Below are 14912 nucleotides of genomic sequence, written 5' to 3'. Positions count from 1 at the left end.
TGTGTGGATGCTAAGCCTCATTCATCACTCCTGCCTTCCCGTCTTCGTTCAGCACCTCTCGAAAGCCAGGGCACGAGTGTAAGACCTTGCACTTCTTAGCCATGTGATTCGGTTTCGCAAGAAAACACTAGCTTGAGCCGGAGCCAAGACTATTCAAAGGTTGTGATGATACCAGCACATTTGGCACTAAAGGACCAACTCTGCCTGCGGATCCCTTGTTTCTTGAGGTTCTAATATATTGCTTCAGATCCCCTCCGGGATTCGATATCTAACACACTAACTGTAGATCTACCCCACTCAGGAAGACAGCACAGTCTTTGTCCTTTTCAGTTGCTTTTTACTTTGCTCTTCTGACAGCTCAGTTAACGCTAGAGCTTCTGCACATACTGTTTACATCCAGTTTCTCAAGCCCTTCAGCTTAACTCTTCAATGAGTACCAGGTGCAAGCTTAGTACTACAGTGTGTGAAACTGGAAAACCCAGATTCAAAAGAACATGGTCAGAAAGGCCTCACCTGTAGTCCAAGATGAGAGAAGTGAAAAACAAAAGAGCTACAGTATTTAGAAATTCCTGAATCCAGGGTGTATCCTTTGTTATGAGTTGGGCTAAGAACAAACTGGGTTAGATCAAAGCATTCCAACAAAGCTGGAAAATCCATCGCAAAACTGGAAGACCACGGATCAATATGGATATAAACGATACCAAGAATGAGAATCCTCTTAAATCTGAGACATAAAAAAGAAAGTAAATCGACAAACCCGCCTAAAATGCATCCAGAGGGGATCTGTAGACAGTAACAATAGTAGAGTGGAGAACAGAGACACTAAGAGTAATGCAGTAGAAGAGTACGGAGAGCAGAAGAGTACTAGATGTATTCTTCACCCTATGTCTCTTAATCACCAGGCACTCAAGCATCTGTCCTGTGACACACTTCTTCCCCATACTCCCCACACACATGGGCAGAGGTGGCTCTGTGGCTCAGGATCTGCACTCGTGGCTGGAAAGTTGCTGGTTCAAATCCTGCGGCTGGCAGAGGAATCCTACTCTGTTGGGCTCCTTAACCCCAGCTGCTCCAGGGGTGCTGTATAAATGGCTGACCCTGCGCTCTGACCCCCAGCTTCTCTCCCTGTCTGTGTGTCTCATGGAGAGCAAGCTGGGGTCTGGGAAAAGACCAATTCCTAATGCAAGCAATTGTGTATGGCCAATAAAGTGATCTGATCTTATTACTCTTCACTTCATTCAGGACTCAACCTGTCCCATCAAGGATCCTCTCTCTCTTGCCTATGAGAGGAAATTACACTGCTACTGCTATAACAAACAATGCCCCAGCCCTCGAGGTTCTGACACCTGACAAGACCAATGTAAATGAATGTAGAAGCCTCTACCCAGCCCCAGAAGCCATACCTATTATTGTAGGATCCTCCACTCGGGCTGCGGACTGTGATGTCTGGCTGGGCGTGTTCCCAGGTGAATGTCAGCACGGTGTTGTTGCCCACAGTGGGGTCCACAGGGACTTCACCCTGAAACTGTGACCCCGGGTCTGTCCGACTCCCTTTGCTCAGCAGCTGGGTTTAAAGGGAATAGAGAGAAAAAATAAAAAGAGTCAAACACCAAACTGTAAAAGATAACAATTTAGTCTGGTGATTCACCTCTGTAGCGCTGTTCTTAGAAAGAGCTTCTGTTTTACAAGCAACAACAATGAAAACCTGAGTTCAATTCAATTCAAGCTTTGCTGCCCCCTAGGGGAAATGTGTTTTACGGCACAGTCAAACACAACACAGTGACAATACACATCATCAAAAGGGAAGAGAATACAGCAGTGTTACAGGAGAAAAGAGACAAGAGACAAGAGTCAAGGTAGTTACATTGCATTGTTCAAGAGTGTGAGTCTGGTGGTTTTACACCTGAGGGCACAGAGGCGTCTCCCAGATGAGAGAAGTGTGAATTCACAATGGAGGGGGTGAGACACACACTCCCTGATGCTTTTGGCTTTCTTAGTCACCCTCTGTTTGTAAAGGACGCTTAAGTTGATTTGATTTTCCTCATTTTAAATGCTCCTACACTTGAATAGCTACTGCAAATGCTAGTTCCATCCATCCATTCTTGCATTTCGGTGTCGCACAGAAGCCAGAGTCTATCCCAGGAAGCGACGACCACAAGGCAGAACTTCACCCTGGACAGATGCCAGTCCATCGTGGCAAACGTTAATATTTTATGGCAATTCGTCAGCCACCAGACGCATAAGTCTTTCACGTGTTGCTGACTAGTTTTCAGGGTTATCAGGATAATCTTGTAAACATGATAGTGATGGAGTTTATTTAACTAAAGTTCGTGAGGGATGACAACAACCACGCACAATCATCCCCAGTCGTCAGCGATTAGCAATCACTCCCTTCGTCCTTCCTCCACTGAACACTATAAATACCAAATGCGATATCTCTCTCCCTCGTGTGCGACTTCTGTATCCCACCTCCACCTCTGCAGCTGCCCCTTGGTTACCCTGCGTTGGGGTCCTGGCCTCCTCGTCCTGCGGCCAGGAGGTCGGCTCTCAGCCAAGTGGGTTAAGCCAAATATTCACTCCACAATAGTTCATTACGCTTCGATTTTGGGGCGTTGTCATTCCTCGTGAATTCACTTGGGGATTAGAACTTGGATCTTGGTTAGGGGTCCGACCCATGGGGTGTGCAATTATTTACATTTTTGAATCAGCGATTTTTGTTCAGGATGTTTCTAGTTTCTAGTTGACAGTGCTGTTTCTGACCACTTATAAGAAAATGAATTTTATGTAATGCTTTTCATGGTACATTATTTTATATGTCTTTATGCATTAACAAGAAAAAAAATAGATTTAAAGTCACATCCTGAAAACTCTAACCTCTTTATCATTAAGTTCAGCTTGTTATCTCAACTCTCTGGAAAATTAGGTTTAATCTTTGAAAAAGAATAAGGTCTGGATATCATCAGATATCAACAGCAACATATCTGTCAACCCTAAAACATTCTAGTTGCAGCCCATACATAGAATCATGTCCCTGGGAATAGAGTTAGTTCTTAAACAGCCCCACGCTGCACTCTGGTGGTTGTTTTCAAACAGTTTAGATGTCTTACACTAGTGTGGCTAAATCTGTTTTTCCATTTCTATCCAATTACAAATGCACTTGATGTATGTAAAATACTCTTGTGTTTGATATATTTTGAAAGTCATTTTAGTGTACATTTTACCTTAAAGCTTTTCAACATTAGACACACATCTTTCCCCTTTCCATTTACACCAGAAGACTGGTGACAACCTCATTCTTGTCACACGCCCCTGCTGCCCCTGTTCCCTCTCCCTCCTCTGTCTGAGTACAACATGCTTTCTCTTCCTTCTGCCACAATTGTACTGTAGTGCTGCTGTGCATCTGTGTTTTCCTCCAGCTTTCCCCAGCTTCGGTGTTTCAATCCCCTCTGGCTTCACTCTGCTCACCTCCAACCTGCGCTACTATCCTCACTTCTGCCCTAGAACACACCACTGCTTTACTGAAATCTACCCCTCGTCTTGTGGACGGTCCCAGCTGCTCACTGTCCATCATTACAGCCATCTCAGCCCAGCTCCTGACCCTACCCTCCCGTGGTGACTCTGAGCAGTGCATTCTTCCTGGGGTTCGTGACAAATTCAAACAAATGTGCCTTTCTTTCCCATGTCTCGAACATTGCATCGCATGAGATGGGGCAGAGGCCACATAACTGTTTTGAGCAAATTCTAAATTTAGGGTGACACTTGAATCTTCTCAGCACTGGATAATTACATGTGCATGAGACAGAGACTGCACTGTGATTAACTTCCAGGAATTCATGACATGTCCTACCTTTCCCTTTGTTACCAATTCTCATGTGGCCGATGTGCTTGTTTGACATCTGTGACATCTGAAGCATCTCGGGACATTCCAAAGCCTGAAGCATTCTGCACCCTTGATTGCTCCAGTTATTAGCCAATGGCTACATTACTGTGTCACGGATGGGTATTATAACACCAGGAGCAGTGAGAACAGCTCAAAGCCCCACCTGGACAGCACTGGCGATGTCATCTCCAGACTGAGAAGTGATGTCACTGAATGCATCCATCAGTGCGTTGGAGTCCAGTTTGTCATTGGCTGAGAAACTCTTTCCTCCTGTTCAATGACATCACACTGGATTTGAATATGACAGCAGTAAATGAACAGCATTGCAAGCCAACGTGACATCCACTATCATCAAAGCATTCAGGTGCATGTCCTTGTCACTCTGAAAACAGACTTGTTTAGTTCACAACACCACTCCCACAGCCTTTTGGACTCTTTATTTAGATTATTCTGCTCTTTTAGTGCACTAAATACACAGAAGTGCCTTAATGAACGTTTTGAGAATCGTTTTGGCATATGCACAGCAATCCAAAGTATCTGTTAGAATCTGTGTTTATCCTTGTTTATCCTTGTTTAAACACCTCATTTAATAAAGGGCAAAAATGTCAGCACTTAGGAATTCAAACAATTTACATGGGTACATACCTGTTTAAAATTTTACCACTTTAAAATGATATTTCAATAACTTCTTTATTCCGAACCCCACCCTTTCTGGATATTCCGTGTTATAGCTGAGATTGAGCTTGTATTGCCAGAGAAAGGATTTTCACTTACCTAATGGGTTCTTTCACACTATATTCAGAAATATGAAAGAGCTCCTGGGTGTTAAATTCACTGAACACTCCCCATCACAGAACTGGTCAGGTATACACCAATACACGACCTGGAGCACAGAAGGAGGAGAATAGTTCTGTGTGTGAACACAAGGTATGAAAGACAGTGGGTTAAAACAGGCGCACTCTCACGGATGTCAGAGGGAATGAACCCTGGAATGGGAGGAGAGTGGAAAAAGACCCTATGCGAAGCGGTGGAACAGGGAGTTAGCCCGGGCTCAGCATTGACGTTCAGATGTCCTGAGACCTGCCTAGCACCAGGCCGCCGCTCTGTCTGTGGCCTGAGGGCATAGGTTTCTATACGGCAATTCCTGAACTCCTGCACTGCTGAGCCCAGGCTAACTCCCTGTTCCGCCGCTACGCATAGGGTCGTTTTCGCTCTCCTGCCATTCCACGGTTCTTCTCTTCCAACATCCGTGACAGAATGCTGAGCAAAGGTGAATGAGTGACCCGGAAATATATAGCCCCAGAGAGAGAGATACCAGAACGACAGCAAAGCAGTGCAGGAGTTCAGGAACTACCGTATAGAAACCTATGCCATCAAAACATGGATGGAGTGGCGACCTGGCGCTAGGCGGGTCTCAGGACATCCGAACGTCAATGCTGAGCGAAGGTGATTCAGTGACCCGGAAATATATAGCCCCAGAGATAGAGATACCGGAAGGGCAGCAAAGTACAGGAAACTAGGGATAGGACAGAGTAGGAGTGCCATCTGGCTGCAAAGGGTGTGACACGCACACTATGTGGAAGCTACAGTATACTGTATATACAGTACAGTACACGCAAGAGAAAAACCTGCATGTACATTCAACATCTTGAATCTGCAGTAGGTGGTAGCCTTCTTTGATACCTTCACAGCTTCTAACAGTACATGATTAATTAAAAGAGGAGAAAGCAGATGTCTCGCCTTTTTTCAGTTTTGAAGCAGTCGTCTTCTTGTTAACATTCCTGCCTCACTGGGGCCCTGGATTTAATTCCTGGGGTTCTATCTGTGTGGAGATTGTATGGTCTGCTTGTGTTCAGATGGGTTTCCTCCTGGTTCTCCAGTTTCCTCCCACCAATGACCAAAGACATACTGGTGGGTTAATTGGCTTGGAGTGTGCGTGATGGACTAGTGTCCCTTCCATGGTGTATCCTGCCTTGCACCTGTTGCTTGCTGATATAGGCTCTGCTTTCCCTGCGACCCTGCTTTGGTTAAGCACTTATTGAAAGTGATGTGTGATATGATGTATAATTGCAACTTAAGCATGAATATATTTAAGAATGCAGTTTGTCTCCCTGCTTCCTAGCTTTCATTCTCAGGTACTGTAAAGCACAGTTTCCAAAGCTGTTTCTGCAGAACCATGAGATCTTCTAGTTTGTTTGTTCCAGCTGAATTCATTGGATCAATCTGTCGCTTAATTAGAAGAAATCAACAACCTTTCCCGAGCTCTGCTCATTGAGCTCTTAGCTACCTTTAAAACCTACAGCACAATTAATCTCTGGGACAAGGGTTTGACACCTGGACACAAGATCATTTCAGAAACAGTCAGTGGGTGTCTGAGGTGTGCAGGGCTGCAGTTGTGTCTGTGTGTGCCCTTCCAATGGTATGATGAACCGTCAAGAGTGTACCCTTGCTTTTGTTAGGAGTGTACCCTGACTCTGGCTCCCCCACGACCTTGAGTTGAATAAGCATCAGAAACTACCAGTGGGAGTCCGAGGTGCTCAGGGCTGCAGTCTCACCTCTGGGTCCGTACATGTTGATGGCCTGGTCATTCAACAGGTATTCGGGGGTCAGGTGGATATGTTTCCCCTCTTTACCACAGTAACCAAGAGTGGAAGTGTATGGAGCACCGATGCTCTTGTCACAGAATGGATCAGCAACCAGCACACTTGCCTGTAACAGACAAATAAAGCTTTAGATGCCAGTGGAGGTCCCAGTGTGAGTGTCTGTGCACTCTGGAATGAACTGATGTCCCACCTAGAAGGTAGTCCCTCCTATCACCTTATGCTGCTGCAATAGGCTTGTGAGTTAAGGGGTGAAGGTATTGTGATAGGCCTGAGGATTGAGGTCTGATGTTACTGGAATAGGTTTTAGGTTTGAGGGTATGGGAATAGGATGAGGATTGCAAGTATTTGGATTGGAATATTTGGCCCTGCAGGGTGTCCTGTCCAGGGTGTTTGTCTGTGTGTGTCCTGTGGTGGACTGGTGTCCTGTCCAGGGTGTATCCTGTCTTGCTCCTGTTGCTTGTTGGGATTGGTTCATGCTACCTTCTGACCCTGAATTAGGAGAAGTGGTTAGAAGAGGTTTAGATGGATTAGCAAATTCCCAGTGTGGATTTATTAATTTGTGTGGAAGCCAGTGTAGCGGCAATGCTTGTTAATAAGACAGAATTAAGAGTTACTGTGCTTTCCTAAATGAGGCCCCATCTCTATCTCCATCTCTGTGGTGCAGCCACAGAGAAGTTATTCATGCAGGCTGATTTAAGGTGTTTTCTTTTGATAAGGGACAGCTCCCAAATGGGGATGCTCCCAGAGGCTGCAACAGAGCCTGTCAGCTGGTTTGGTGTTCTTACCAGGAAATCCGAATCCATACAGTGGAGTAAACCCCATTTTCCACATTGCGTTTCGAGAATTTAATTGTACCTCAACACAAGTTGTTATCAATTTAATTCATGAATAATGTATTTACTTCCTAATCTAGAGTAACAGTGGGTAATAACACTGATTAGCGATTTGGTATAGCCGAACGATATATTGAAATATATTCTCTGTTGTGTATCTCTTTGTGTTTGCATCTCTTCAAGATTATATACCTTGTATTTTGATAGCCCTCACAGTAAGGTCTGCCACCTGTATCCAGGCAGACTGGTATATGTTTGGTGCACAATTTATGTTTAATAAATGTATCTCGTGTATTGAATCCGTGTGTGTGCGTTGTTTGTTGTTCTGACGATTGATTTTCTAAAAGCTACAATGAATCACCTCGTGATTACTGCTACAATTGATAATTGTCTTAGTAAAATCAGAAAACCACTACACCAGTAAGCAGTTTAAAGTTTTCCTGAGAGTGTGAGTATCCAAATTTTGTCACGATCGTAATCCCTCCTCTTAAGGGCCCTCCATGCTCTTTCACATTTTGCTGATTCTGTGCACCTGCCCTCAGTCCTGCCCCTCCTTATTTAAGATGGGTGCTCTTGCTACTCCCGGCTCTGCGATGGAAGACGGAGGCCCGCCTACCACCAAGTCTTCCTGTGTCCGTGGCTTGAGGGCACAGGCCTTCTATCGGCGTCCCGACCCAGCTGAGTCCGGGGCTCAGAGCGCCTGGCCCCGTCATCCCATTTTTATTCCCTCTCACTGCACTGGATCCCGTTCCGGTTTTTATCCTTGTCTAGTTTTTGTTTCGGATGTATCTGCCGGCTATGGACTTTTGGACTGCTCCCTGGTTTCCCCTTCTGGATAGTTTTGGACTTGTTTGCCTGTGCCACGTCCCCCAAGCACCAGTTCACCATTGTCACGACCCCCTGTCAGTCAGCCAATCCTGACCCTGTCGTGTTTACCTGTTGTCCTTCTCCAGTCTCTTCCGGATTTTACCGTCTGCATAGGGTCCAAAATATGCACTACACGGGAGTCTGAACTGGCTCCCGTTACAAATTTGGCCTTTTGAGTAAAGCAAAAGAACAAAATGTGGTAACAATGCTAAACAAATTATTTTTTTAAAAAGAAGAAACCCATTTCTTTGAGAGGCATGTTTCTTTAATCTCACAAGATAAAAAATAATAAACAGCTACAGAATAAAAGGTTAAGTCCAATGTTACGTCAAGAAAGGAGTTTATTCCCTTTTTCAACATAAATCTTAATGTTTGTTTTCAGTGTAGTTCCAGTATCTTTCTGTCTTTCTGTTCACATCGTTGCTGGATACACGGAAGAGCAGGCAGGTTAAAATACATAAAATGAACAGCAATTTAAATTTTTTTTTTTCTAAAAGGTTTTAGAATTTTTACAACCTTCACTTTTTACTAGTAATTTTTAAATCATATTGTCCGACTGACAGCCCTTACAGATTAAATAATTGAATTTTAATAATTGGAGTGAAGCTCGAGTAACAAAACTGAAGGCATTTTATTTGTTGTTTGATCAACAAACCCAACACAAAATAATAGTACACCCAATCTGTGGCAAATCAGTAAACCCAAAATACACAGCAGTTATTATACATGCTGCCCCTCCCACAGATGTTGTGTGTCACTCAGAGGGACTGACAGGAGTGATGATCAGTGGGGCTGAGTTTTTACCCCCATCATCAGTACAGGGGCTGAAGAAAGGGTAGATCTTCTCCCTGAAGTTGCAAGTGAACGTATAAATATGAGACTCCTCCTCCACATTGTAAAAGGAGACCTGCCCCCCCTCATAATCCACATACACCCCCACCTTCTGGGGCTTCATGGTCAGGGGGAGGTCGAAAGAAGGGGTTGTTATTGCTTCATACTTTCCTTTCCTCAGCCACACAGTCCAGAAACCTTTCTCAGGGGACAGTGTGATCTGCCCCTTCCTTTTGATGGACTCTCTGGCGACGCCTAAAGTCCAGGCGGACTTATTTTTCACCTTCACCTCCCAGTAGTGTCGACCTGAGGTGATCCCATCCTTTCCCAGGACATCGACACAGGAAGTAAATCTCTCTGGATTGTCGGGGAGATCCTGTCTTATGTCGCCATCTCTGACTTGTTTCCCATTTCTAGACACAATGAGGCTGGGATGAGCTGTTCTGGGGTCCAGAGTCACGTCCACTATGGACAAGAAAGGAGACGAATGAGAAGATCTGATGATGAACAGTGTTAAGCAATCCCAGCTCACTGAACCTGTACTTTGTATATTTTAATGAGATTGATGAATGCTTGAGAAAACAAATAGTCTCACCTGCATTAGTGCGTGCGCTCTCAAATTCTGTAAAGAGAAAGAAACGATAGTTCCAGAAAAAAAAACATCAAAATTTCTCTGTGTCCAGCTGGAGATAAAAACAGGTTGTCTTCACTGCTGTCTGTTACGCCCCGCCCCCGGAGGACTCGTCATTCCACCTCGCATTCCAGCACGGTTCCCAATTAGCCCATTTACCCCAGCCTATTTAATGCTGCTTCACACTCTCCCCTGTGCTCAGTATTAGGGTTTTTCCTGGTTAGAGCTACTTTGTCTTTCGCTATTACTTACTACAGTACTTGGTTTTTGGTTTCCTGACCCTGGTTTATTCTTCAACCACATCTCCTGGTTTTGGTTTTGGTACTTTGATTATTGTTCTGGTTTCAACTCTTGTCTTCCTCCAGGCTTATGGCTCCGCTTCTGGGTTTGTACTTGTTCCCCTTCAGCTTTTGGACCTCAGATTGTTATATCGACTACGCCTCTAGAGATCGTCCTGGTATTTCTGCACAGGGTCCTCACTAATATTTCCGGTGAAGAGGTGTGTCTTCGTTACTGTCTGTGTTGAGATCGGATGTGTGAACAGGTGTGTCTTTACTGCTGTCTGTGTTGAGATCAGGTGTGCAGCAGGGTGATCTTGTGTGTCAGGGGTGTGTCCAGCAGGAGAAACTGCTGTGTGATGCTGCTCTTCCCACAGGGGAGTTTAAGCTGCTCTCTGTCCCTGAGCCACAGCTCTGCCTCACTGCTTCACAGTCAGAAGCTCTGGGACAGATAAAATGCTCAGACTCCTGTGAGGAGGGCTATGACCTCAGTATACAAGCAGGATCCTGACTTCAAGGTCTTGCTTCAGAGAGCCCCTTCTCATAAAACAACAAGCCAGAGGAGCAGGTGCCTCCATAGAAAGAGCAGACCTGACTATGCAGGAACTGCTATGGAGAGCAAACTCCCACATAAAGACAAATCAAGACATGAAACAGGAAATGTGACGTCAATGGATACACAGAATGGGTACTGTATAAAGGTGCCATCCTTTTGAAGGTAAATTCCAGACTGTTTCTTGAAAAGAGTAGAGGTGTTACCGCACTGTCCTGACTAAATTTCTCCCAGGTCCTTACCAGTCATGGCCTCCAACTAACCCCCATCTGTGAACTGAATTCATCACTCTGTTCTCCTCCCTACTGAATGGTGATGTGTGATGATTATAATGGCGCATCATCCACACAGGAGCAAATAGATGGTGGTGGAGGGGAGTCCCCATTCCTGTAAAAAGCTTTGAGTGAAGTGTCCAGAAAAGTGCTAGGTAAATGTATTTTTAATGCAAAAGTGCTGCCAAGCAGCAAAGGAGAAAAAACACAGAGAGGGCACGATAACCATAATAACCATATGAACGTGAACACATGAACAGGAGTACTTTATCAAAATATTACAGAGCACTAAGTAGCAGAATCTAAGAAACCTGCACAGCAGAGATGAAAATCTCTGGGATATAAGGTAACCACTTTAAATACATATTTTAAAATGCAGAAATCGTCTAATATGGTGAGATTCAGTAAATGTGTTAGGTACTAATCCATGGTGGCAGCCATGGGATGGCTAGCCGAAGGACAGTGTGTCCCTGGAGAAAACAGGCAGGCCTTCGTTCACAAGCAAAGGCACTGCCACAGCTCAAAGCAGAGGAGCCTTGGGGCACCGTGACATCATCAGAGGAAGTGGATGATAAAGGATGTTGTGAGGAGCTGGGGGCGTGGCCCAGAGTCACCTCTCTACGACCAACAGCTGTTGGACCTGCACCAATGACAGAACCTCAAGGGGAGATGGTGGCCCTTCTCCAAGACTTTCTGTCTTGGCAACAGAAGAGAGAGGAGGGGCATTTGGAAGAATTACGTGGACTTTAATCCCCCCTTCAGGAGATCTTAGTTGTGCCCAGGGTAGCACTAGCTACGCAGGCTTGGGGAGCAACACCAGGAAGCGTGGAGACAGCAGGTAGTCCAGCACCATGACAACGCACCACATCAGATCAGGATCGGGGTCCACCGCGTTCAACACCCTTGTCTGCTACACGTGCTTCAGCAGAGAGCATGTTCCGGAAAGAACCTAAGATGGCCCCCCTACCAGCAAGGTGAGGAGATCAAAAACTATCTCCAGCGATTTGAGCACATGGTCAGAACCTGGAATTGGCCGGAGAAGGAGTGGGCCTGTTGGCTAGTGCCTCTGCTCACAGGCAAGGCCTTGGAGAATTAATGCCGTGGATGAGGACCAATCCAACACGTACAGTGACCCAAAGGAAGCATTACTTACTAAATTTTACATATCGCCAGAAACATACCGACAGCGTTTCAGGATGACCACAATTCCACCAGGAGAAATGCCTATGGAAACCAACAAGGCCTGAACGGTCTATACAGAAGATGGATTCACCCAGAGCAGTGTTACAAAGAGGAGATTGCCAAGGTCATCATTGGGGAGCAGTTGCTATGTGTGACACCAGGACCTGGGTGAAAGAACATACTGTAAGCCAGCCAATGGGTTGACAGAAGCCAAGCTGGCTCTTCAATACATCAACGCCCAACAAGGAGAACATCAACGACACTTATCTTCTATGCCCAGAGGTACCAGGGACAGCCTGGACCTTAATGGTAGCACTACTGAGACAAGAAGGATGCAGGGGGAGGCCAAGATGAAGACCATAGTCAGTGAATCCCCAGGACATAAAGTCTTTACCTGCGCTGTGTGTAAGCCGAAACTATCTGGTTTCTGTTATGTCCCAAGGGAGGGAGACAGTCCTGGGTGGAAAAAGTACTGGTGAGAGTGCTGGTAATTTAGCAAATTGCCCTGTTATAATTAATGGTCAGGAAGTAACAGCTCTACTGGATACAGGCAGTTCAATGACTCTGGTTAAACAGTCCCTTGTCCCTGATAGTAAAATTGATTTTGGAAACCAATCTTTTAAGGTGTACATAGGGAAAAACAGAAACACCCTATGACAGAACTAACTGTGGGGGTGGATGCACAGATGTACAGTACTTGTTAAATGCAGGAGTTGTTCCAGAGCTGCCAGCAGACATAATCTGCCTGTGATAACAGACTTGTTACAAAATGAAGTTCTGAGAATCAAACTAGGATACAAACATCATGTGCGGTCTTTACAAAAGCCCAAGCAAGAGCTGGTTTGCAGCCACTCCCGGTCAATGATGATAGTCCGTGTGAGGGAGGAACTAAAGGGCCAAGAAAAACACGCCGCCAGCGGCGCATTGCAAAATAATTGGGTACTCCAACGTCTAAGATTGATGGATCTGGTCTTGCTGTCCAGGGATGAGAAGTCCTGATAACATTGCTTCTTTACAGCGTGATGACTTGTCTCTGCAACCGTTGTTTGAAAATGTGTGGAGAGTAGGAATCCTAAAACAGAATATCATTGTGGGGTTGTTTATTCCATTGATGATGGTTGGAGAGATGGGCGCAAACGGGGAGACGGGGAACAAACGTTTGGTTGTTCCTCAAACATGTAGACCAATAGTGTTTCACCTCACACACACAATGCCCTGGGCAGACCTTGCTGATGGTGTGTAAGGTGGAGGAGGAAAAGGATGACTTGGCCGCAGGACAGAGGAAGCAGCAGACAGAGGTGAACCCAAAACACCTGACTGTGGGCCAGGCAGCTGAGTTCGCTGATAGGACCTAAGGGTGGTGGGACTCCTGGCTTATAGCTCTCAGAGGAAGTGTTTGTGAGTTTTTGTGTATTTTTGTTCTATTGTGTTCTTATTTTGCACTATATATACTGTAATTGTATTGTTGGTTTATGGGGAGCAGTGTCCAAATAAACCACCACTTTGGCACCTAAGTGCTATTGTGGCTGAGCCATCATTCTATTTAGAAAGAATTCACTTGGGCACTCCTCCAGCCCTCCCTGTGACACAACAGAAGAATGAAATATGTATTAAATACACAGTTGAGTAGACACACTTAGTAGAACACCCAACTGAGCCATTGGAGTTTTGTTACAGAGGACATTATTTCCTTACCTCCAGGTCTGCATCTTTCTATAAAAAGAAAGAACAAAATGTATTAAGCAGCCTGTAAACACTGATCATCTAGTAATGCTCAGACCTGAGATGAGATGCCAACAGCACAGGCACACACTACTACTGTCACTACTGCCACCACTGCACTACTACTGTCAGTACTACTGTCACTACTGCTGTCAAGACTCTACTTACTGTCAAAAGTGCAGCCACTTCTGCTGTCACTACTACAGTTCCTACTGATGTCGAGACTGCTGTCACTACCACTACTGCACTTCTACTGTCACCACCATTGTCACTAATAGTGTCAGTATGCTGTCACTGATAATGTCACTACTGTCAGTACTACTGCACTACTATTATCACACCTATTACTGCTACTGTCTCTGTAAAAATGTATATAAATTAAAATTATAGTTGTTATTATTATTATTAAGTGAGTAGGCTTAAAATTTATACAACATGACAGTTTTTAAATGTGTCTGTGTGTGTGGAGACGGGCGGGGCGGCGGGTAATCGCAAAATATTAGTAACCCCAAAAAAGTGTCAAACTCTCAAAAAGGTTAAGAACCCCTGGTCTACTCTTTCAGGAATCTTGTAAATGAAGTTCTGCAACACTTTGGCTACTCACCCAGCTCCACAGCAAGCCGGCCTGCAGGCAAAATAGAGGAAAGCATGTGTTGGACGGGTTTTAATATTCATTTAAACTGAGATTCTTGCTTAATGTACATGCAGTTTGAATGCTAGACTGCTTGGGTTATGTTATTGTCACAGCTTTCAGTGTAGTAGAAGCAGACATGCACATATGAGTCCAAAAGACGCTACTGTAGCATCTGTCTGTCTAAACATCAGTACTTTCATCGGTAGGACAATTGCAGTGTTAAAACACAAAGACACACAAAGACAGAGTACTTACGCAGTTGTTTTAAAAGCTTATCTGTGGGTAAAACACAAAAGTCAGACAGGTTTAACTTCTACTTTAGCAATACAGACCTATTCACTGCTTTCTCTTCAGGGGAACCAAGTCAATAGTTCAACTGAATTTAGTTTATGCATATTTCATAACCGTTCAAGACAAGGAAATGTACATCACATTAAAATTCTTACTGGAAATGTGCAATCATTATATGAAATATTGTAGCGCCCACGCCTGGTGTCTTGGCGGATGCACACCCAGCTAATGGCTGGGAAACGTAACTGGAGGATGGACTGGGGGTCTGCAGGATGACCACTAATTAACCCTGACTATGTAAATAAAGACTAAGAAGCATTGTGTACATAGTTGAC

The 14912-nt window shown here is 44.8% G+C and overlaps 2 protein-coding genes across 3 annotated transcripts in view; both read right to left on the bottom strand.

The window, feature by feature from the left end:
• Positions 1-6466, bottom strand: part of LOC107077269 (calcium-activated chloride channel regulator 1-like) — a 35749-nt gene extending 29283 nt beyond the window's left edge. Inside the window, exon 1 of the mRNA XM_069188045.1 lies at positions 6436-6466. Within this exon, the coding sequence (XP_069044146.1) occupies positions 6436-6451 (16 nt within the window). The 5' untranslated portion in view covers positions 6452-6466. The remainder of the gene's footprint in view (positions 1-6435) is intronic.
• Positions 6467-8426: 1960 nt separating this feature from the next.
• LOC138238130 (zinc-binding protein A33-like) overlaps positions 8427-14912 on the bottom strand; it is a 29558-nt gene continuing 23072 nt past the window's right edge. Inside the window, exons 5-9 of one of the 2 annotated variants that reach the window (XM_069188129.1) lie at positions 14542-14562; positions 14257-14277; positions 13626-13643; positions 9610-9636; positions 8427-9479 (exon numbers count right to left, since the gene is read on the bottom strand). In XM_069188129.1, the coding sequence (XP_069044230.1) occupies positions 8938-9479; positions 9610-9636; positions 13626-13643; positions 14257-14277; positions 14542-14562 (629 nt within the window). In that variant the 3' untranslated portion in view covers positions 8427-8937. The remainder of the gene's footprint in view (positions 9480-9609; positions 9637-13625; positions 13644-14256; positions 14278-14541; positions 14563-14912) is intronic. The other variant, XM_069188131.1, reaches the window with a different exon arrangement.

Source organism: Lepisosteus oculatus, chromosome 4 (assembly GCF_040954835.1).
Source record: "Lepisosteus oculatus isolate fLepOcu1 chromosome 4, fLepOcu1.hap2, whole genome shotgun sequence".
Taxonomy (NCBI): Eukaryota; Metazoa; Chordata; class Actinopteri; order Semionotiformes; family Lepisosteidae; genus Lepisosteus; species Lepisosteus oculatus.
Note: the sequence above shows the minus strand (reverse complement) of the source record. Positions and strands in the feature narration are given on the sequence as shown.